Source organism: Nicrophorus vespilloides, unplaced genomic scaffold, assembly GCF_001412225.1.
Source record: "Nicrophorus vespilloides isolate i.1.1-1 unplaced genomic scaffold, Nicve_v1.0, whole genome shotgun sequence".
Classification (NCBI taxonomy): Eukaryota; Metazoa; Arthropoda; class Insecta; order Coleoptera; family Silphidae; genus Nicrophorus; species Nicrophorus vespilloides.
This window is the reverse complement of record NW_017096303.1, coordinates 5,890-28,065: the sequence shown is the minus strand read 5'-3', so window position 1 is coordinate 28,065 and position 22,176 is coordinate 5,890. Positions and strand designations below refer to the sequence as shown.

The window sequence follows — 22,176 nt, the reverse complement described above, 5'->3', positions numbered from 1 at the left end:
TCTTCCGTTTGCAGATATTTATAGACTGATGCTTAGCGATAAGAAGTACGGACTGTCGGTGAATTTGATGGCGACGAAGGTTATGCCGAGTCTTCTGCCACAAACAGTAAATCCATCGTTGAATTTGGAGCAGTTCACGATCCTGCTGGAAGTCCTGCAGGACATGCTCGAGCAGATTGATAGGAACCAAAGGAACAAATTGAAACTGGACAATCTATCACTGCCGAGTCCCGAAAGGCACAGGCCGCTGCGTCACCAATACAGCTCCGACAACATGCACGTACCCCCATTCAACATACCGAATTTGCGAGTCGAACAAAGGAAGACATCCAGTGCAGAGGATATGGCCCGGAAAAATTCCACAGGTTCCGTGTCGACGTCGGCGTCGAGCCCACTTCTGTGATATATCGATTGATCTAATTAACTTGCAGGTGGAATGCTGGGCGGATGGTGGTTCGGAGGATCTCCGTCCTCGCCAGACAGTAATTTCTTGCGGGTGGCAAATGCATTTCCAAACAGGAGGTTATCTGACAATACTCTCATGACACCAAAGATCAGGGTCGCTCCATCGTGCGCCTCCTCACCTGGAGGTACCCCTGGTGGAGGTCTACCTATACGTCGTCACTCGAGCATAGGTCCGCAGGAGAGACGAGGGTCCACTGTTAACCTTTCACCACCAACGGTAACCATACTTGCTATTATCACTATTACACTATTCTCACATATTCAAATTTAACTGATTAGTTTACTTTCCGACTGGAGAATTCTTAGAATCGCTCTTAGATGATTCTCCCGTCGACACTACTACTTTGTGTATGATTTTTCTTTATGAACTGAAACGAACAGTAGATTATATGTGTATATTGAAGAGTATTGTTGGAATGCAGGGCGCCATAGGTTACAGTTCGGTGTCCCGTGAGGGCTCGAGCTTATCGGTTCCATCAACGTATGTAAGTGCAGAACTCTCATCATGGTCGACTGTTGTTGATGTTTGCGTGTCTCGTAAGATGTGTATCGTTTTTTCAGTGCAATGGATAAGAATGTGCGTTTTCTGTGAAACACCGACCTAGATGGTCGTCTCATAGAACTAAATATGCACGTAATAATATTCACACTGAATTGCATAAGCCAAAAACAAAACATACAGTCTTATGGCAAAGGCATAAGCAACGTTTCATCGCTTTAAACATAAAACACTTCATTATATATTTCAATATATTCAATGCGTCTGAAACAAAACCTTTTAAAAATATCATTTTACTTTTTTAGACTCGTTAAAAATGTAAACCTCAAAGCAATAAAACTATATTTCTTATTATGCGTACAAAAATACATATATTACTGTTTCTATATTTAAAAATCTTAATTATATAAAATATGATACACATATGATATAAGTATTTATTGGACATGAAGCTGATTATAAAAGTAATTTAAATCGTTTAATATATTTACAAAAACATTTAATATTTGATTTAAAAAACAATTAAAATAGTCGTACAAAAATTAAAGTCGTACAAAAAAACATATACAGAAATAAAAAGAACAAAATAAATATATATAATTTCAAAAAAGTCAACTGATACAAAGGGAATAACAATTATTTCTTTACAATTCTTTTAATATTTCATATGCAATGTTGTATACAAAATTGTATAATATTTAGTAAATAATTTATATGTGGAAATATCTTTGAAAAATAATGAAAACAAATATTCTTATATTTAATTAAGAATTATAATTGGTGAACTTGATTTGTTTTAAAACTCAATGTCAATGTAGGATGATTTTTAAATTCGTTTCGTTTGCTTTAAACATGTCTGTTGAGATACTGTACGTTGTACGAATAAACATTCAGCTTGCACTCTGCTTCCTGAAGATGCCGAAACTCGTTCCGAACTTTTAATGTGTAATTTTATCCATTTGTTCTAAGAGTGCAGCGGAAACTTTCTTACCTAGAACACGTTTTCCCTAACTTTTGATTATGAAATTGTCGGTCACCTGATATATTACGTTTCTAGTAAAAGTACAGCTGCGCCGCACTTAATCTTATATATATTAACTATGTTTACATATTTAGTATATACAATATCAAATTGACAGAAAACCTCTTGGAAATTACAATGCTGCATTATTTAAATCTTTAAAAAAGATTCAATGCCTTGAAAATATTCAGTTCAGTTTTATAAATACAGTCCACCGCTCTACCAATTGAGCTATCGAAGGTACTTTTTTAAATACAGCAGTACCTCGCACAGTGCAGGTAATTGGTTTGCTGTTATAGCCGGGACTAATCGAAAAACTAATTACATAGAAAAATAAAACGCACAAAATTGACTTGAACTGTATAATGAGAATAAAACGATTTTTTTTTTAATTTATTTTTATTTGTTTAAACACATTCATTTGTCACAACTTCGGCCAAAGAGCCTAAGATCATTCTACTTCTTTTATTGGTAATTTAAATTTAGTTCATATTTTGTAATTTAATCCGCCCGTAGTAAACCAATACAAGATAAACAATATGAATATTTTATTATATTAAGTTTATTATTAAAAATAAATCCAGAAAATATATTTGAATCCACCAAAAATACTAATTAAAATGCATAGTATCAATAAATTACAAATTTGGTATACAAAATAAAATTATTGAGACTATTTTATCCCAATTAATTACATCAAACGTTTATTCAAAATCAGTATTAACGTATTTAAATGCAAATATTCCAATATGAATCAGTTACAAATGTTGAATTCGTGTTATATGTATTTCATTGATGAGTTATTATTTGTTGTAGTCTTAATAACGAAAAAGATTATTAAATTTGAATTCAAAACTTAAACAAATAACCAGTTAAATAATTTTATTACTTAACTAATCTTTATATTATTGTATTCCGACGAAATCTAGATTAATGTTGTAAAGAATTAAACATCGTGGATATTATATTTTATATTTAATTATATATCTTGTAGAAGAAAAGAGACTGAATTTTGTATTTTAGTATTAAAAACAATGTATATTGCATGCAGTAGTTCTAGAGTCACAAGTATTAAACTTTAATGCATCTATTTAGGTGCTCTTAAAAGGTATTGCGGACTAAAATAATATAATATAGATCCTTCTTCTTTATAGGCTTAATATAAATATTCAAATTTTTAATGGTGCAAAACAGTGGTGACATCTTATAGTATGGTAATACAGCAATGAGCGCTTAGGAAGCGTTTCTAAGCGACACGACACATATTTAGAAGTTTTTAATTTTTGAGTAGACCGAATCATCGTTAAACAAGATCATAAAAGTAAATATGTAATTTAATATTATTTCCTTCTGTGAATATTAAAGTTCATCTTGATCATAACGAAAAGTAAATCATATTGACATCAAACAATTTGCATATTTTTTTACAACAATCTTATTAATATTGGCGTGAAGGTAATGTTAAGTAAAGACAGAATAATATAATTAAGACATATATTTATTAAAGGTTCTAGATTAGTGTTTTTCAACGTAGGGCCAACGCCCCACATGGGGGCAATTTGATTGTTAAGGGGGCAATTCTAAAATGGACATATCTATAGTTTAACTATAAAAAAACTAGAAAGGCTTTAGTGAGCTACGGCACAAAAATGGTTGGGAACCACTGTTCTAGATGCATGAAAATCTAAATAACTACATTGTTTACATTTTCATATATCTGGAACCTTTAACAAAAATATTACAATTGTAAATAATATAAAAATATTAAAAATTAAATTTTATAGTTGAATTTCTGGTAAATCCAATAAATATGCCAAAGAACTGACTAAGGAAATATATATAATTATCACTTATTCAATAAGAAATACTGAAATAAGTATATTAAACAATGATAAATGTTTTAACATACTTCTATGAATAAAAATGCTACAAAATAGTGAAAATAGTATTAATCGAATCAAAGAATTTGGGTTCCCATGATGTTATTAAATATAATTTCACTCCAGACAAATACGTAAAAATATTTCTAGATTTAGGTAGCATATATTACGAATTATTAAAATTATTATAGTAGATTTAAGGACATATATTGCTACCTACTATAGACCAATCTAAAGAATATACTAAATAAATCATGTTTTGTTTGCCATTGTATCTACGAGGCTAACTTACATCTTGATGTCTAATCAACCTTTATTGATTATGTCAAAATTATGATAGTGGTTAAATCTAAAGTCCGTTCCAAATTCGGCAACTCTCCCCTTCAATTATTTATTTAATACCTCTTTGTATACAAATATATGTATAGATGTATACATATCAGAATATCATATTCTATTATGAACAGCCGGAGCTTAATTTACAAAGTAGAACAATAATTATACAAGCGGAAACAGAAATAAAAGGGCTCGAAGCAGGAACGGCAAAGTGCATTAATGCAACATAAACAAACATTTGATCTTGATCGAAAACAACGGCACAGTAATTGCCGGATTCGGCTATGCTCTGTGCGCCGGTATTCGAGCGTCATTATTCCATTTAACAATCGGGTGATTTTTTTGTGTTGCCCTGCACACCGTGCCGAGGCCGAGGTCGAGGCCACCTCCAATACATTGGCAATTCAAAGACCTCCCTTAATATTTATAGACGAAATATCAAAGCGTGCGCTCGGAATTAATTAAAGCCTTTATTTACCGATCGTTCGATGGAGGTGGGTTTAATCTGTGAATCTTTGGAAGCGTACATTTTGCGTTCGACAGGAATACGCCAACGCACAACAAAAATACAAACAAACTTGTTTGCATTGTACGTATATACAATGCAGGTGAGATCAAAGCTACTAATACTATATTTCGTTGTATACAATACTATAGCCAATTCCAGAGAATTATATCAAACGCGCCGAATAAGATATCTCAACTTATATAATTAATAGACTACTAACTTTATCGAATTTTATGCGAGTTCACTGGCTAGGATGATCTTGCATATTTTACACAATCAAACTTTATTGATGTTATTCTATGATACTATTATTTTTTGGAATACCCTGTTTAAATGTGCAATCAACAATCATTTTTTTACTATTGAATCTGTTATATAACAATTTACTTTAGTAATAAATCATTTAATTTATTGTCATTCTGCAATAAATGTTCAATCCAGTCATTCAGAACAATTTCTTCTATGACATATTTTCTGACTGTTTATTTATTGAACTGAGAAATATAATGCAATAAATAATTTTAAACAATATTATCTAACTTTAATTAAATTTTTCTAAACATTACATTTTTCAATTAGAATTAAATACAAATAAATTTTTAGTCAAATAATCGTAGTTTTACATCTATAAACATGAATTTTTAGCATGAAAGATAATTTATCGAGCAACAAAGTTATTAACAATCTTGAATTTAATTATTTTAGTCAATTAAATGTTCTATTTTTTACAACATAACCTAAACCTCATTTAATGTTTTTGGTGTTCATTTCACTATAATTTTTATCCGTATAGATATGTGAACTTAATAATTTCATTAATTCTTAGAAGAAAAAAAAAACATATTTTCTTAGATGTAGAATGAAAATTGTAATCGTAAAGTGAAGACTGTAAAGGAAAAATTAAGTTACGAACTGATGAATACCATTTTACAACATAATTGTTATAAATGGAGTAGTTTAAACAATTTATTGTATTGTCTTGCAGATCAAAGGTTATTATAGATATGTCACATTTTTATAATCAATTAAACAAATAAATAAAAAATACAGTTTTATTCCATAATAATAAATATTATTTTGTAAAATTCCGCCGAAAATAGTTTGATATTGTACAAAGTTTCAGGTTAGCAGATTATAAAGAATCTTGAATTTGGTTAATAAATGAAAGCGAAATTGAAATAAATAATGATGTGTGTATTAAATGAACTCACGTTTTCTTTCACTTCTGTTACTTTTGAGTCATGTTTTGGCTGGGTTCTTCTTGTTTTCTGTGTTGTTAATCATATTGTGATCATTCTCATTTGTGCCGTCCCGACCGCTTGGATCATATGCCATTGTTGATTGCGCTGTGTCTCTCTATTCAGCTTGCACGGAGCATGATAGTGAGTATTCGTCGTCTGAACGTTTGTTTCTCATTGTAATTCATTGTTATTGGTATCATTTATCGTAATAACCGAAAACCTCCAGTATCTGGTCGTAGCGTTATTATTCACTGAACATACACATTACACACCCGTCTTATTATTTTTATTGCTCTATCTATCTTTCTACTAACAATATATTTGTATCTGAGCTTGGAATCTGATGCCGGTTAGTTAGGGTAGTATAGATGGCCTAAGGAACAAGTAACACATTTCACCTTTCATCGAAATTTTGGTTTGTGTACTTCTAGTTTTACACTAACAATAAAAACAGCAAAATTGTTCACCGCATTCAAATCACTGAACAAACCACAAACAAATATCGTAGTAACACCCAAAGTATATCACACTGAAATTGAAATTTGCTGGACTGTGCAAAACATCATAATTTTCAAAATCCCGCAACGTTATTATTATTTGCGCAAAGTCAAAATTGATAGCTACCAAGTCATAATTAAAACAAAAATTGCGTTAAATTTCACTAAAACTATGACATCTAAAGTCTATATTAAAAAACTCTCTTCAGACCATCATTTCCTTCAAAATACACAAAACTTATTTATATTAATATTATTGAAGTACTTCTTCATTTATTTATATGAAAACAAAAAAAATAAGTTAACAGTGGGACGTAGTAGAACTTATTTATATAATCATAATTATAAAATAAAAATGATTAACTTTTATAAAGATAGTATATTTTCACATTTAATTTAATTAAGATTGATTTAAACATACAATAACTAAAATTGCAATATTTAATAGATAATTTACTATACTGAAAATAATAAGCAAAATCTTCAAAATTAAATAATTATAGAGATATTTCTTCTTTGAATCTGATCTCTGAAATACTGTTTCAGTTATTTGTAAAATGAATTTAAAATTTTATTTTTAGGATGTTTGTAGGTAATGTATCCTGAATATGAAAAGTATAAATTTAACATATTTTAAAGTGAAATATTCGAGTAAATCGTTATTTCGATAACGATTTATTATGGTATATGACGTGAAGTAATTTAACTTAATATTAATACTGATAGATTCTTGAAATGCAACGAGGTGTGTGATTGTCACTATTATTTGCAACATACAATAAATATGCAAATCAAATTTATGTAGTACAATAGAAATCAATAATGTTTTCAATGAATTCCATTTTTATAAAGAACTGCACCTCGAAAGCATTGCAATAGAATATTGAAGATATATGATACGTAGGAAAGTGTCAGCAGAGGGAAATAGATGAGCGAAATCTATAGTCCGCATAGAATCCAACACCCTCTGCAACTGCCTGTCTCCGGGGACGGTATATGCTTTACATGAAATGGACTTATCGATAATACAAAAAAAGCTGCTATACTAAAAGTAAGAAAAGACTTGTTATTGAATAGTTTCGTATCAAAATATAAATGATCGTTATTTGTTACATTTATTACATACTACTCTCTTTAATAGAATTGATATCATGTATGTAATTAGTATAAAGTATTTAGTTCTTCATAATATAGTACGTCCATAATGGATTTAATTAGTTCATCTGCTTATTATTCCAAGCTTATTTTATAATTAAGTAGATGCACGCAAATCCTGGAACATAATCATGGATACTCTTGTTTTAAATTAGGTAATAGCATACTTCATGTTGCCTGTAATTTGTTTTAAGGAACATACGTTACGTTTCGAGGTCGCAATTTCCTTCCACCCACTTTTATATTTATACTTTTCCTGCGTCAAGCCGCACTTAAATTATTACAGTTAAAGGGTTTTCACTGAAGTCACATAAAAAATGCAGTGGACCAACTGCCACATTAATAGTTGAAGATTCAGTTGCACCTATTATATAATATTTATAGGTTGCAAATAAGACTTTTACAATAATTAATTCCGGACTGTTTGAATCTATAAACCGTAAAAAAAGGATTCTTTTCATAACTGGAAAAAAAAAGCTGAACATTTTTGTATAATAAGATAATTGTGTGTACTATTTTTCAATTAAAATTTGTTTTGAAATGATCGAAGCCGGAAAATACTGTTTATATAATGTTTAAACTAGATAGATTTTCAGTTTAAATTATATACAAATATTTAGTTTTAGGTAAAATATCTTCAGTACGAAACTATGTGTGTATGATTATTCCCCTCCATTATATATGCTGTTTCTATAGCAACCGCTACTAGTTTCCTGCAGGTTCATAATATTCAGTCTTTGCAGTTGTCAGATTTCATGATATAATCTGATTAGTTGTTAATCATACGGACATTAAGCTGCTTGCTTATATAATACAAAAAATAAATGTTTTATATTTAAAATTAGATATACACAAGTCACTTAAAAAATATAATATTACTAAACATTTTCTTCTAATACAGATACTTTCCTTAACAAGTTAGTTGCGAGATAGACCATTTCCGGACCCATGTAACTATGTCTTTAAATTAAGTAGCGATGGCCACCTGAGAGCTTTGTCGGATTAACTATTTACAAAGTAATGTAAAACGTCACATGCAATGGTTGTCGTTACATAAAGCTGCAGCTTACTGTCACCAGTGGAATAAAGTTTGGAAATACCTTGACATATTTATAGAATCAATCGAATTTTCTAATTTTCCTGTGTAAAGGATAGTGAAATTTATAATGTCTATAAGAATTTGAATATTCTCCTGAAAGTTACATAACATTTTCTCGAAGTTAGTACAACTTTAAAACGCTTTATCAAAGTTTTTAAAAGTAAAATGACGAAAATTAAACACTTAATTATCATTAATATTATTTATTTATTCTAGAAAACATATTTTATCATCAATATTAAAAATATATATAAAATTTCTTTTTGTAAGTGTAAAAATGTATTTAAAATTAAACTTTATTGTATTATTTGCAAAATTAATCTTATTAGGAATTATTCACAAAGCGTTTTACAGAAAGCTCGAGATACCTACGTGATCTGTCTGATAATTCAGTCTACTGAATTGAATTGGAAACACTGCTTTGTGCATAAAATTCCAATTACAAAGCATTCATTTCCATTTCAACCGTAAAGCGTCTATCTAATATATTGTATATGCAAATTGTAATCCAAATCAAATAACAATATAATAATAATTATTATTATAACTTACTTACAAAATAGAAATGTTTGATAATTTCTAAAGTATGTATAACGAAATTTAACGTATTTAATGCGTCTTTGAACTTACCCAAACCGTAGAAGGTTAACTCTTGGGATTAATTTAATTACTTTAGGGAATTCATGAAATATATGGGATATTTACATTTTGTCTATTTGTCTTACATTATAATTTTACAAACAAAAATAAGTTTTATTTAATGTGATGATAAATGAATTTGTAAATGCGAGGGTGTTCTTAACGTAATTATATCTGTAATGAGACTGAAAGAAAAAAACTTAGCAAATCTATATCTATCTCAACTAACCGAAGAGAATGTCTATGATGAAGACGATGGAATTGTATTAGATCATGTATGTGATGAATTTCAGGGAGGTTCGATGCCGAATACGAGCAGCAGTGTCCCGTTCCTACTGAGCAGCAGCATGCAGAGCATCAGATCTCGTCGGCCATCAGCTGTATTCGGAGGCTCTCAGGGCTCTGGCTTGTTACAGCAGCTGGGCTCCGGCATGGTAAGATTCACCTCATCACACCAACCAACCAACGGCCGGGCGTTCTCTAGTAGCACAGTTAGGAAATGCCCCTCCCTGAACATTACATTTAGCTGAATGTACGTACGTATGACCATCGTGTAAACTAAACACTATATAAATCTCCTGCTTCTACCACACACTAACCGTCATCATTGTCTCGTGCATTCACCATCATTCATCAGCGGGGGCTATTGTTAGAGATTGAGCAACTATCTAATACTGTAATAGTAACAGTGGAATGCAATGATATATATAAAATTACTAAAACTAGAACAGAGAGTAAACTTAACTAGATAGGATATAAGTACTCGTCATGCGAACAATAGCCCTTCCTAATTGATTTTTGATGTTCCAGTACCAACTGTTTGCCGGCCGTCAGTAATCAACCCCAAGCTGATGATTTGAGCTCTTTGATTTATGTTTACTTGTACTTAAGTTTTTATGGAACTCGAGTCCATGAAGACCAGAAGTGGCAATCTGAGTGACAATCACAGGCATCACCACATTCCAGTGTAAAAAAGTATATATGTACCTTTATTCGTTGTATTCGTCTACCTTAACTAAAAAGTGCACCTTTTTAAATTGTACCAAGACAAATGAAATACGTACTACTATTATTAAATATCTAATTTTATTTTGAATCAAATATATTTAAAATACATATTTTTGACAATCAGTAATCAAATATTAAAATATATATATATATAACTAAAATTAAATAAATGTACGCATTTTCAATACTAACGCTCGGTATATTCATCATCGGTCAAAGGTTACAGAATAATGTTAACCTTTACTTTAACTTGAACCCGAAGACGAAAATATCAACAGAATACACGATTGAATGCAAAATATATTTATTTAAAAAAAAAACAAATTATCAATGATATATGAATCATAAATATATTTAAAAGAATTACTTTATTTCCCTTGTAATTGTGCACGATTCGTAAAAATTCTACATTTTCTAAACTTCAGAGATGAAAAACAAAAACTGTATGTCCCTCCTTTATAAAAAAAAAGCCTTTTCGGGAATCCTCGACAATCTTCCAAAAAAAAACTATTTTTTCACGTTAGACCCATTCTCATTGAATGTGCATGCGTGCTATATGTATTTGTCAGTGTTTATATAAATACTAATAGTTTATAGTACTCCCCTTCTATAAACCGTAGTTTCTTTTTATTTTACCCTGTTTCATCAATCATTCATTTACACACTATTCCGTACTGTGATTTACGTTCCTCCGATTGAGCAGCTTGTTTCATTTCCTTTCCGACGGTTGTGCAACTTGCTCAATGTGATCTCTCTTTTAATTCTTAACTATTAAGCATATTAGATTATATCAACACTACTATTCTATTTTTAAATATGGATGTATCGCCTTTTGACAATCTGCATTTGAAAAGGAAAGAAGAAAAAAACTATTCAAATATATATATATAAAAATAAATATATTTAAACTGAAATAAATGTCAATAATACTGCATTTCTTTAAGATATAAGAACTTGACTGCTGATTTATATCATATCAAATTTTATTAAATGATAAAATAATTTACCTCGGATATTGTATCATTTTCTTGTATTGTTCATCACTCTTCGATGTAAATAGGAACATAGTACATGTGTGTATCGTTGGATAAAAAAATAATAATGTGTGAAAAAACAAACATATATTGGAAGTACAAAGAGAGTATACATGTGAATGAATAAATTGATTACAAGAACATTTTCGCGTCGCTTGTATTGATTGAGCCGATGGCGGAAACAATCTGTGATTAATTTATTCAGTTGTCATATCATTAAAGAATTGTAATATGAGGGAAAGAAATATATAAAAATGTGATATGTTGAAAAAAAATACTGAAAGGTTTCTTTATTAACTCCTCTCATATCCTTACCCTAAGAATCATTAACTTTTCGCTTTTTTTGGCAAAGCTCCTTTGGTAAACACAGCGGATTCACAGTCGTATCTTCAGCTACTCTCTGAAAGAATATATTTTAAATATAATATTCTTTAGATTAACCATGGAATGGTTTCGGTTATGTAATTTTGAGTTTGAATTAAATGTAATACATAAATACCTACAGTGACGGACACCATCTATTTTGTTAAGGTTAATTAATGGATATAAATTATCAAGATATATAGGAATATTTCGAGAAGAGACTTTACAAATACTTTAGATATTAATATATCCACGTTAATTGATACATCTACCTCAAAAGCACTACTAGATTGATAAAAAATCGGTTAAGACTTTCAATTTGATAAGAGATAAGTTATTTTGGTAAATAATTAGAATTAGATTTTCATATTGGAAAATTCTGAGTTTCTTATAACTAAGCTACCAATTCCAAAGTTACATTCCCGTTACAAAAAAATACATTAACAAAATGGAAACATGTATGTGTGTCAGAAACCGAAGTGCGTAAATGAGTACGTTAATTTTGCTTATTATAATGTATTAATTAATAAAATAAACAAACCTTCGCTTTTGCTGAATAAGTATTCTTTTTAGATAAATCATTATTGGTGACCTTGACATTGCTTAAGAACTGTTTCTCCTCCGCCGTTTTTTCAGATTTCACTTCCTTTGCCGTGTTCAAAAAACTATTTAAGACGAAATTATACGACGATTGATCCAATTCCTTTCCCGCTACACCCTCTGATATATTTGCTAATATTTCATAGCAGTCACTGTAAACAAATGATAATAATATATAATTACTATTTATCTATTATCAATTCTTAATATATTACCTAATATTGATGTACTCATTGTTATTTTCTTCGTACATACTGATGAACTTCAAGGCCTTTGATATTGGAACCAATTCATTATAATCGGTGTGCTTCCTTAGCGCTTGTATCCAGAGGTCAATAGGTGAAGTATTGTCAAGTTTCTCATTTGGATCGTATGATGCTAAGCGCTCGTATCTGATTATCATATTCTTCACATCAAATATTGATTTCAGAGGAATTTCATTCGCAATGGCTTCTATTTTATCGGATCCATGTTTTCGTAGCGCCTTCAGCAGCAATGCTTTATCCTGTGTTGACCAATCTGACACTAAATAAAGGAATAAGAATTATTTCAATAAAAGGCTATAATCAACAATATAATATATTAAGTGTTTTATACTAGGTCTTCAATAAATATTAAGATGTTATTTTCTTTTAAGAATAAGTGAAAAACAAATCAGCAAATGCTAATTATGAAGTAGGAATATTTCGTCTAATATTAACAAGAAAAAAATATCGGCAGCGGAAATAAAATATTAAAAACAAAATTCCTTCTCGTTTCCATTTTATTCTGATCTTAACAGAAGAATTGACGGTGTGTACTAAAGTGGTTCACGATGAAGAGGTCTTCAGAAGTTCGACCTTCATATTTGTTATACAAAGTACAAACGAGCCTTATATTTATTTATTTTCATGTTAAATGTTGACAGGAAATCAGAATCTGTTTTGTGCTTTAAATGTTCACTGATCCTTCTCATCAATGAGCTTGAGACAGTCTGTGCAATACCACAAATAGAACCATGGATAAACAGGAAGCACAGCTAAACAATTTTTCACCTGAGCTAGGCGCTATCTGATCATAGATACTTTGGCAAGTACCAAGTACTTTATTGCAAAGGAGGACAAAAGGTGCTGGTACTGCAAAAGAGGATGACAGTCCTGAGCACACATTTTTTTAGATGCTGCAGGTGGATTAGGATGAAACATGAGGCAGAATTGGGGGTCTGCTAGAACTGCGAAATTTTGTTAGCGAAATGCTGAAGAGTGAAGAAAAGAGGTTTTAGTACAGTAAGAATCCCACAGTACCACAAATCTACCCATGGTGGATAGGTTTCCTCTCCTCTACAAAAAAAAAAACGAAAAAAATGGATAGGTATTTCAAACTGCTAACACATCCAAATTTAAAATCTTCGCGATATTCATACAAACAATCTCGCAACCAAAAGACTAAATACATGTATATAAGGACTAAAGTAATGTGTATTAAAACAGAAAAGAATTTACAAACACAATAAATGTATCAAGTATAGCAACAAGTTAATATTCTAAATTCAGAAAAGATATATTAATACCTACTTTTTTGCAACTAAAAAAAATACGTTTTTAATAGTAGAGGTTAAAATTGTGTGTAATTGAATTCACACTTTTCGTCGATAACTTAACAAACACTGAGTTTAAAATAAAAGTTTAGTGCAACGTTAATAATTATATTAACACCTGGAATTATATAAAATCCAGTGACAATATATAAATAACAAACAAATAAGACTATTCGTTACTGTTCGTTACACTGCGAATATAAGGAATAAGAAATGATACAAATATTTCCAACAGGATAGCCAACACAACGATGAGAACAAACGGGAATCAACGCTTCACGCATAAATTTATAACCAGAATAAATATGGCTGACGATCAGTCTTAAATTCTGAGAATTAATATTGAAATATATAGTATTATCGTTCAGTAAACTTAACACGAGTGGATTCGTATATAGGTCTGAATATACTTCATAATATATATAAACGCAATGGATTCAACGTAAGTGTTTTTTAAATTACAGTAAATTTCGTTTACAACATAACCTATTTTATAAAAAAGAAGGAAAAGTAATTTTATTTATTTATTTGAAAATCGTAACATCCCGCTGTTTCATAATATTGAATTTGTATAATCAATAGAAATGTATAGTAATTGTAATCGTTTGTAGGTCGTCAGTAGAGAATTCAGTAGATATAAGCAAAAAGCCTCCCAAAGATGATGACATAAAGAAAAAGCATAAAAAAGAGCACAAAAAACATAAGAAACATGCAACTTTGAAAACAGAGAAAACTAAGAAACATAAGAAGCATAAAAAACATAAGAGGAAACATTGTGAGTCAGATGAGGAGGCTAAGGGAGATAAAAATGATCGGTATACACCAGAATTATCTCCACAAATAGCTAAAGGTAATGTTACTAATGTATCTAATGGTAAATCTTGTTCAGGATCTTCTGAAAAACCGGTAGAAATGGAGACTGATGAGATTGTTGAATATGTGACATCGGGATTATCCAAAACTCATTCCTTAGAGGTAATTTCTTCTGAGAGTGAGGAACCAGTTGAAACAGAATGTGACAGTGATGCCATTGATGTGGCTGTTATTGAAGCTGACATGGACCTGGAAGAGCTCATGAAGCAGAAAGAGAGATTACAAGCTGAAATTGCAATGACTGCTGATGCTGATACAGGTGTAAATGGGAAAGCCGAGACTAAAGTTGATGAGGTCATATTACTAGATGATTCCAGTAATGAGGCTCAACCAGTCAGAAAAAGATATCTTTCAGACAGTAAGGATAGGAAAGTCGTGTGTGAGAAGATTGAGACAAAAAAAATGAAATACACTGAAGAAAAAAGGTTAGAGAAGAAAGAAAGAGAGAAGAGATCTCAAGAGTTGAGAAGAGATAGGGAGAAGGAAAGAAGATCCAGGTCCAGAGATTATCGTCGTTCAAGAGAGAGAGACGTAAGAAGGTCGTACGACAATCATGTCAGGGATAAAGGAAGAAATTCCAGAGATCGCGCATGTTCCAGAGATAGAAGGGATCGAAGATATATAACTGACAATAGGAGATCAAGATCCAGGGACTACAGGAATTCTAGGGATGATTGTAGGAAATACGAAAGTTACAGAAGAGATAGAAGGTCTAGATCTAGAGACAGGGACAACAATAGAAGAAATAGAAATAATAGAGATAGGGGTCGACACATGGAAAAACAAGATAAATATAAAGATTCCTTAAGTGAAGGTTTGAAGAAGCAGGAAAGCAGTAGTGACAGTGAAATTGACTTGGATATTGATTTGAATGATGAAGAGGATGAGCAAGCGATTATTGAAAAGAGACGGAAGCAACGCGAAGAATTAATGAAGGTAAATATATAAATTTTAGCTGCAAATTAAACACTCATACTAATGTCATTTTAGAGATTGGGAGGTAACAGTGAAGACTCAAATACAGCAATATCATTATTAACACCACCAGCTGAAACCAAGGATGATGCTAAACTGGATGAAGATGATGTTGTTCCTGTAGAAGAAGAGGAAGAAGAAGTTGACCCTAAACCTAATAGTGATCCATCATTAACACCACCTTTGCTACCCACCATGAAACTTAAAAATAATAACAATGAATGTTCCAATCTAGAAAATAAAGTAGAGAAGGAAAAAGAAAAACCGAAAATTAACCAATGGGATATGTTTGCTGATCAGGATATCTTCAAGCATACAAGTGTAAGCTACTTATATTTGTTATTTATTTTGTATTAATATTATCATCTATTTTAGTCTCCAAGTACTATAGTTCAAAAAGGATCTGGCAACGAAAATCCAGCGTTAACAGATAATTGGGACGATGCTGAAGGTTACTACCGCGTTAGAATTGGCGAAATATTAGATACAAGGTATATGGTATACGGTTACACTGGACAGGGAGTATTTAGTAATGTAGTGAGAGCTCGAGATCAAGCAAGAGGAACCTCAGATGTGGCAGTTAAAATTATAAGAAATAATGAAATAATGTAAGTTAATTCCGCTTAGCTGCAATTGTAAGATATATAATATATATCTTGTTTTAGGCACAAAACTGGATTAAAGGAATTGGAGATTTTGAAAAAATTGAATGATGCCGATCCCGACGACAGAATGCATTGTTTAAGATTAATACGGCATTTCTTTCATAAGCAACATTTGTGTATGGTATTTGAGCCTCTTTCCATGAATCTTAGAGAAGTTTTAAAGAAGTATGGAAAAGATGTGGGCCTTCATATAAAAGCTGTCAGGAGCTACACACAACAACTCTTGCTAGCACTCAAATTATTGAAGAAAACTGGAATATTGCATGCTGGTAAGTCTATTTTATTCAATTTCATAATATTAATAAGAATTCGAAATTCAGTTATATTAATAATATTATGAATTTATATATAGCATGTTTTTACAATATATGTAATTTCTAATTTTTTTAGATATCAAGCCAGATAATATTTTGGTCAATGAAAGCAAATTGGTATTAAAATTGTGCGATTTTGGATCAGCATCTACAGTAAGCGACAACGAAATTACACCATACTTGGTGTCCCGGTTCTATCGTTCTCCTGAAATTATATTGGGTATTCCATATGATTACGGAATTGATATGTGGTCTGCTGCTTGCACCATTTACGAGCTGTACACAGGACGGATCCTATTCTCTGGCAAATCTAACAACCAAATGCTTAAATTCTTCATGGATGTAAAAGGCAAAATGCCAAACAAAGTGATTAGGAAGGGCGCATTCAGGGAGCAACATTTTGACGGGAATTGCAATTTTCTGTACCATGAAATAGATAAAGTGACGGAACGAGTAAGTTATAATGTTTTAGTTTAAGATACAATTTTTCAGATTTTTTTTTTATAGGAAAAAGTTGTTATCATGTCGATGGTGAAAGCTACTCGAGATTTGCAAACAGAACTGATCGCTGGCCAGACGTTGCCGGCTGATCAATTGAAGAAAGTTACACAATTGAAAGACTTGTTGGATAAAGCACTTTCGATGGATCCAGCCAAACGAATTGGATTGAATAATGCTCTGACGCATCCATTTATTCAAGACAAAATTTGATTTTGGGTTTTCTAGAGGTAAAAAACAAAAGGAACAATCAGAGGATTTGTTGCTATAGCAAAAAAAGCTTATTTCAAAAACGTATATTTATATATATATACACACAATAATTGCAAAGAGAAAAAATATTTAAGATGTATTCAATGAATAATAATGAGTGTGGATTTTAATTCATTAATAAAATAGTTGATTATTTTATACGATTTTATTTTTGGTCAGTGATCATGAAACGCTGACACCTAAATCTATAGTCTGAATGCTAATAATATTAGTCTCGTATGTATTTTTGTTGCAGAAGCTGCAATGGATGCACACATAGGGGTGTATAAGCTTCATGAAAATATTTTATAAGGTATTTCCCTAATGAAATTTTATTTGTATATTTCTTTTATTATTATTTTTAGTCATGCATATGTTAAGTAATTGCTGTTTGTTTTCGCGATATTACTTAAAGTATGCTGACTCGGTGATGAACAATAAATAAGAAGCAATTGCAAGATGTACTAATTCGCTGATGTTTTTTGTTTCATTTGCAGCTCAGTTTATGAAAGAATGGGAAGAGTATTAAGTACTGGTGGCCAGTAAATGGATAGTTTGATAATATACATAAGTACTATGTTGTATGTAATAGAAAATCGAATTTACGTGGAGCGACGATAATAAAACTTCTGTTTGTCTCATTGCAGGAATGTCTTCTGCATACACACAAACAGTAGGTGTTAAGTCAGGTAAGTGTGCGTACAACTGGGTTCAGAAGATGCATTCCGTTGACAACGAGAGTTCATTAGTGTATAAAGACCGATTTAAGGTAACCAAAGGCTACATTTTTAGTCTTATATTTTCATCCTTCGGTAAGCCATATATTCACTTTCGTTTAACCTGAATATCAAAGTTGAATATTCTTAATCTTATTAAAGTAAATAAAATCGATTCTTGGCCGCATAAATTGAATATCGCATTTAATTCAATAGGAATTAAAGTAATTGTTACTGATTAACTTATAACGGTGTTAATTTCAATCGTATACTATGTCATTTTTTCTGAGCCCATATGTACAATATATTAACATTTCAAATAGTTACATGTTCATGTGGATATTAATTTCTTTAAATGCAGTTTCATTGGCATAATATATATATATATATAATTTCATAGATATATACGTTCATATTTAAAACTAAATTCATAAATTACTTAAGAAATGCATTTAATTATTGTCTAATGTTATTATATTTTTAATGACACTATGAAAAATCTACATGTAATGTTGAAATTATTTGAATTGGTAACTGACATACAGGTAAGTAACGACACAATATATTAATTTAAGAACATGTTTTATTTTAAACTTAAAAGCAATAACTGTGATTTGGTTGTATACTGACTAAATAGTATAGGTCCTTTATATATCTTTGAGAGTTCTGGTTTAAACATTATTTTATATGTGTACTGAAAGGTGGGAATGTATTGTATCGGCATTTAATCTCTTGGCATTGGGTAATACTGTTGCAAGCATTTAGTGAATTCTACTGCCAGATCGTTGGTGCTTGCGCATAAGACCCTCCTCGAGCATCTATCCAAAGGACCTCCCACTGGATCAATGACCACACCTCCTGCTTCCGTGATCAGGATTTCACCCGCGCCAATGTCCCAAATGTGGATGCCGAATTCGAAGTAGGCATCTGCTGCTCCCATAGCCACCATGGCCATATTCAAGGCTGCCGATCCCAAAGTGCGAGTCCTGAACAAAAAAAAATCATGTAGTGATATGTTATGAATAAAGGAATACCCGCATTACCCATGTAACTTCGGTATAAGTATTTGATGATTGGCGAAAACTGTTTTCACCCTTTCAGGTTCCCTGCTCGTTCCGTTTTCCATCATAAGTAGCGCCTTGTTCATTGTCGCTACTTTTGAGACGTGAATCTTTTCACCGTTCAGATATGCCCCCTGTCCCTTCTTGGCGGTGAATAATTGCTCGAGCGTTGGATTGTAGATGATGCCAATAACGGGGGCAGCATCGATAAAAAGTGCTACTGAAATGCAGCAGTGAGGGAAGGCGTGCACGAAATTCATGGTACCATCGATAGGGTCTATGACCCACGTTGGGGAATTGGACAGTTCGCATTTCTGACCGGAGGCCACTGTCTCCTCGCCAATGAATTTGTGGCTAGGAAAATTTGTTTTCAAGCCATTTATGAGCAATTTCTCGACCTCCTGATCCGTCTCCGTCACTAAATCTATATCGCAATCTTTGGTGTTTACCTTAACCCCAGCTTTGACTTTTTCTCGTATTAACTAAAACGGAAACAAATAGTCATTTATTATTAAAATGAGAATTCTTTAATATATGCTTATTTGAGTGTCATTTTGCAATTCAAACAAGATGTTAATTAAATATTCGTTAATGTCAAAACAAAATTCATGGTGCAGAAATCGAAGATTTATTGATTAATTATTACCATATGTTACTAAACACGAATAGATATTACACAATATAGCAATTTTTTGCCTCACAAGTAATCGTAAATGCCCGAGTATTTGAATACGAAGAGGGTTTGTATTTCACAATTGGAAAAGGATAAATCGGCAATACACAAAATAAGATGTTATAAATTTCGACCGTTATATAATGTAAGTATATATCAAAATAAGGAAAATGTATTTATGATTTAATGTCATAAACATTAACTAATTAATAAATTTATGTAAAAAGTAATGAAAATTATATTATTTTAGGAATTGATTTACTTTTATTTACAATAAATAAGAAACTTTACATTCCTCTAATTAATTTAAGTAGGAAAACATTATACAAATATGTTGAATGTAAGCCAACTAAACTAAACATTGCTCTAACATCATGATTTGTTTATACGAAAATTTTTCCAAGAATAACAATGCATTAACTATTTATAACCATTATTAATTTATTTTGGACCTTAGGAAAATTTTGATGGACATTGTTAAAAACAAGTTTATCAAAGTCACCTTGTAAACATTTTAGTAGTACACAATAAATATATTGAAAACCATTAATACATGTTCTTTTTAAACACAATTTATAAATTTCATATAAAAACATAATTTCATCTACTATAAATTTGATAATGAATACAATATATTATCAATTTATTAAGGTAAAATATACATATATATGCAAAAACGTGCAAGGGACAACAAAATAGTTCGATTTAAAATATATGAACATATTTAAAATAATTTGATTATACAATTTAATGTCATTAGCAGTGAAACCAAATATTGTTTTGTATGACCCAATTTTTATATTTTTATGATAGATTACCAAAACAAAAATAAATTTCTTTCTTTATATCTAAAAAATTTGATCAAAGACAACTTGAATGTTTAATAATTAATTATATTGCTACTGCAAATAAGCAATGTAACCTCGAAATCGGTATTATTTCAAATATTTCTCACCTCTCCAGCAATCTTTGTTAATCCCAAGACACAATCAAAGTAAGCGTCGATATTTTCTGCGCTCGTCATGGTGATACCTGCTCTCAAATCCAATTGGTTGCGGAAGCTTTTGTTGTTGCAGTTCCCTACCCGTACGGTTTGTTTATATAGTAGTTATAGAATGGAGAAGTCACGCCTGTTTTCCTGTCATGCTCACATTGTGTGGACTTGTCAAATCAAGCACGTGGTCGTTCAAAAATACCAGGATTCGATGAGTTCGAGGAGGTGAATGCACATCTCTACACGCGTTCCAGTCACCTTCAAGAATGCCATGCGTCATCGACCCACTCGTCAGAGGGACAAGTGTTTTTAGAACACTTTCGTTCAATATTAACTACGTGATATGCGGAAGCGGTTGCTTGGAATAAAATTCATGGAAATTTTCATAGAATATTCCATTTCAAAATGCATCAAATTTTCTAATTTTTAAAGGAATAAATTGTGTTGCTTTTAATGACATGGTTCAATGTATGATATACATCATTAAAAAAAGTGTTTATCTATTCTATCTTCTATAAAGAATTTCATTCTCAATTTTATTGATTATTAAAAATTTGTAAATAAAATTAATTCATTATATATAATTAAATAAATTTTCGTATTATCAATAAAACTAAGAATGGAATTCTTTATAGAAGATATAATATATAAACACAAAAATACACAAATAAATAATTAACAATCTTGAAGTAGAACAACATTTCACTTCTACATTGGAAAATATTTTAAAGAAACAAAAACCTTTTACAAAACTATGGATATCCTGTAAAATTTCCATTTATTTGTTTACATTTTCTAATTATTGATTCTAAAGGAAATGCGTGTTCTGTTTTAAATAATATCAATACATAATTATACAAAATTTATATTCAGTTTCTATAGATTCAATTTATTTCCACTATAAATTTTATTTTGCTTTGTTTTACTACAATAATTCAATATATAATTAATTTATATAACAATGGTTCCTAATGGTGAGTCGCCGGTTGTTTGATCCAAAACAAAAGTTACAATTTGTCTTCCAGAGGCACTTTTAAACGACATGAAACTGCCTTGAAAAAAACAAAAGTTAGATTTTGCTGGGACTTTCAACAATAAAACCAAGCTATAATTACGACATCATATGAAATTGCTCTTGAAGTTACAAAAAATTAAACCCCATACAATTGCAGAAACTCGCATCAAACCATGTGCATTAAAGTCGGTTAACCTATTTCAAATTTTATCTAAAATA

General features: G+C 30.8%; 4 protein-coding genes across 6 annotated transcripts in view; 2 read left to right on the top strand and 2 right to left on the bottom strand.

The window, feature by feature from the left end:
- The window catches only part of LOC108556596 (SCY1-like protein 2), a 57,705-nt gene extending 47,323 nt beyond the window's left edge, over positions 1-10,382 (top strand). Inside the window, exons 11-16 of the mRNA XM_017912767.1 lie at positions 15-365; positions 432-682; positions 888-950; positions 6,074-6,091; positions 9,634-9,872; positions 10,151-10,382. Of these exons, the coding sequence (XP_017768256.1) occupies positions 15-365; positions 432-682; positions 888-950; positions 6,074-6,091; positions 9,634-9,870 (920 nt within the window). The 3' untranslated portion in view covers positions 9,871-9,872; positions 10,151-10,382. The remainder of the gene's footprint in view (positions 1-14; positions 366-431; positions 683-887; positions 951-6,073; positions 6,092-9,633; positions 9,873-10,150) is intronic.
- Positions 10,383-11,457: 1,075 nt separating this feature from the next.
- On the bottom strand, positions 11,458-14,063 carry LOC108556599. The gene is made up of 4 exons (XM_017912770.1): positions 13,899-14,063; positions 12,561-12,870; positions 12,287-12,497; positions 11,458-11,782 (listed from the first exon to the last, which is right to left on the bottom strand). Coding segments are annotated over exons 1-4 (606 nt in total). The 5' UTR covers positions 13,900-14,063; the 3' UTR covers positions 11,458-11,698.
- Positions 14,064-14,203: 140 nt separating this feature from the next.
- Positions 14,204-18,489, top strand: LOC108556598 (serine/threonine-protein kinase prp4). Of its 3 annotated transcripts, none has more exons than XR_001890820.1 (10): positions 14,204-14,363; positions 14,533-15,730; positions 15,785-16,090; positions 16,145-16,377; positions 16,435-16,703; positions 16,825-17,201; positions 17,256-17,476; positions 17,755-17,811; positions 17,996-18,079; positions 18,146-18,426. XR_001890820.1 is itself a non-coding variant. In XM_017912769.1 (7 exons), exons 1-7 carry the CDS (start codon positions 14,353-14,355, stop codon positions 17,457-17,459), a joined length of 2,598 nt encoding a protein of 865 aa, XP_017768258.1. In that variant the 5' UTR covers positions 14,204-14,352; the 3' UTR covers positions 17,460-17,532. The 3 variants fall into 3 exon arrangements, 1 of the variants encoding a protein (XP_017768258.1); XR_001890821.1 differs by lacking the exon at positions 14,204-14,363 and having other exon boundaries at positions 14,615-14,696; positions 14,811-15,730; positions 18,146-18,489; XM_017912769.1 differs by lacking the exons at positions 17,755-17,811; positions 17,996-18,079; positions 18,146-18,426 and having other exon boundaries at positions 17,256-17,532.
- A 287-nt stretch (positions 18,490-18,776) lies between these two features.
- On the bottom strand, positions 18,777-21,181 carry LOC108556597 (inositol monophosphatase 1-like). The gene is made up of 3 exons (XM_017912768.1): positions 20,904-21,181; positions 19,258-19,757; positions 18,777-19,200 (listed from the first exon to the last, which is right to left on the bottom strand). Exons 1-3 carry the CDS (start codon positions 20,970-20,972, stop codon positions 18,939-18,941), a joined length of 831 nt encoding a protein of 276 aa, XP_017768257.1. The 5' UTR covers positions 20,973-21,181; the 3' UTR covers positions 18,777-18,938.
- Between the last annotated feature and the right edge of the window lie 995 nt (positions 21,182-22,176).

What these genes read in the sequence shown, in the direction of transcription:
- LOC108556597 (XM_017912768.1), bottom strand. Translation starts at nt 20,972, where the DNA reads ATGACGAGCGCAGAAAATATCGACGCTTACTTTGATTGTGTCTTGGGA. An exon ending in TAACAAAGATTGCTGGAGAG is followed by an intron (nt 19,758 to 20,903) that starts GTGAGAAATATT and finishes TTTCCGTTTTAG; the next exon opens with TTAATACGAGAAAAAGTCAA. An exon ending in CTTATACCGAAGTTACATGG is followed by an intron (nt 19,201 to 19,257) that starts GTAATGCGGGTA and finishes TTTTTTGTTCAG; the next exon opens with GACTCGCACTTTGGGATCGG.
- LOC108556599 (XM_017912770.1), bottom strand. An exon ending in AATGAGTACATCAATATTAG is followed by an intron (nt 12,498 to 12,560) that starts GTAATATATTAA and finishes ATTTGTTTACAG; the next exon opens with TGACTGCTATGAAATATTAG. An exon ending in CTTATTCAGCAAAAGCGAAG is followed by an intron (nt 11,783 to 12,286) that starts GTTTGTTTATTT and finishes ATATTCTTTCAG; the next exon opens with AGAGTAGCTGAAGATACGAC.
- LOC108556598 (XM_017912769.1), top strand. An exon ending in ATATCTTCAAGCATACAAGT is followed by an intron (nt 16,091 to 16,144) that starts GTAAGCTACTTA and finishes CATCTATTTTAG; the next exon opens with TCTCCAAGTACTATAGTTCA. An exon ending in ATAAGAAATAATGAAATAAT is followed by an intron (nt 16,378 to 16,434) that starts GTAAGTTAATTC and finishes ATCTTGTTTTAG; the next exon opens with GCACAAAACTGGATTAAAGG.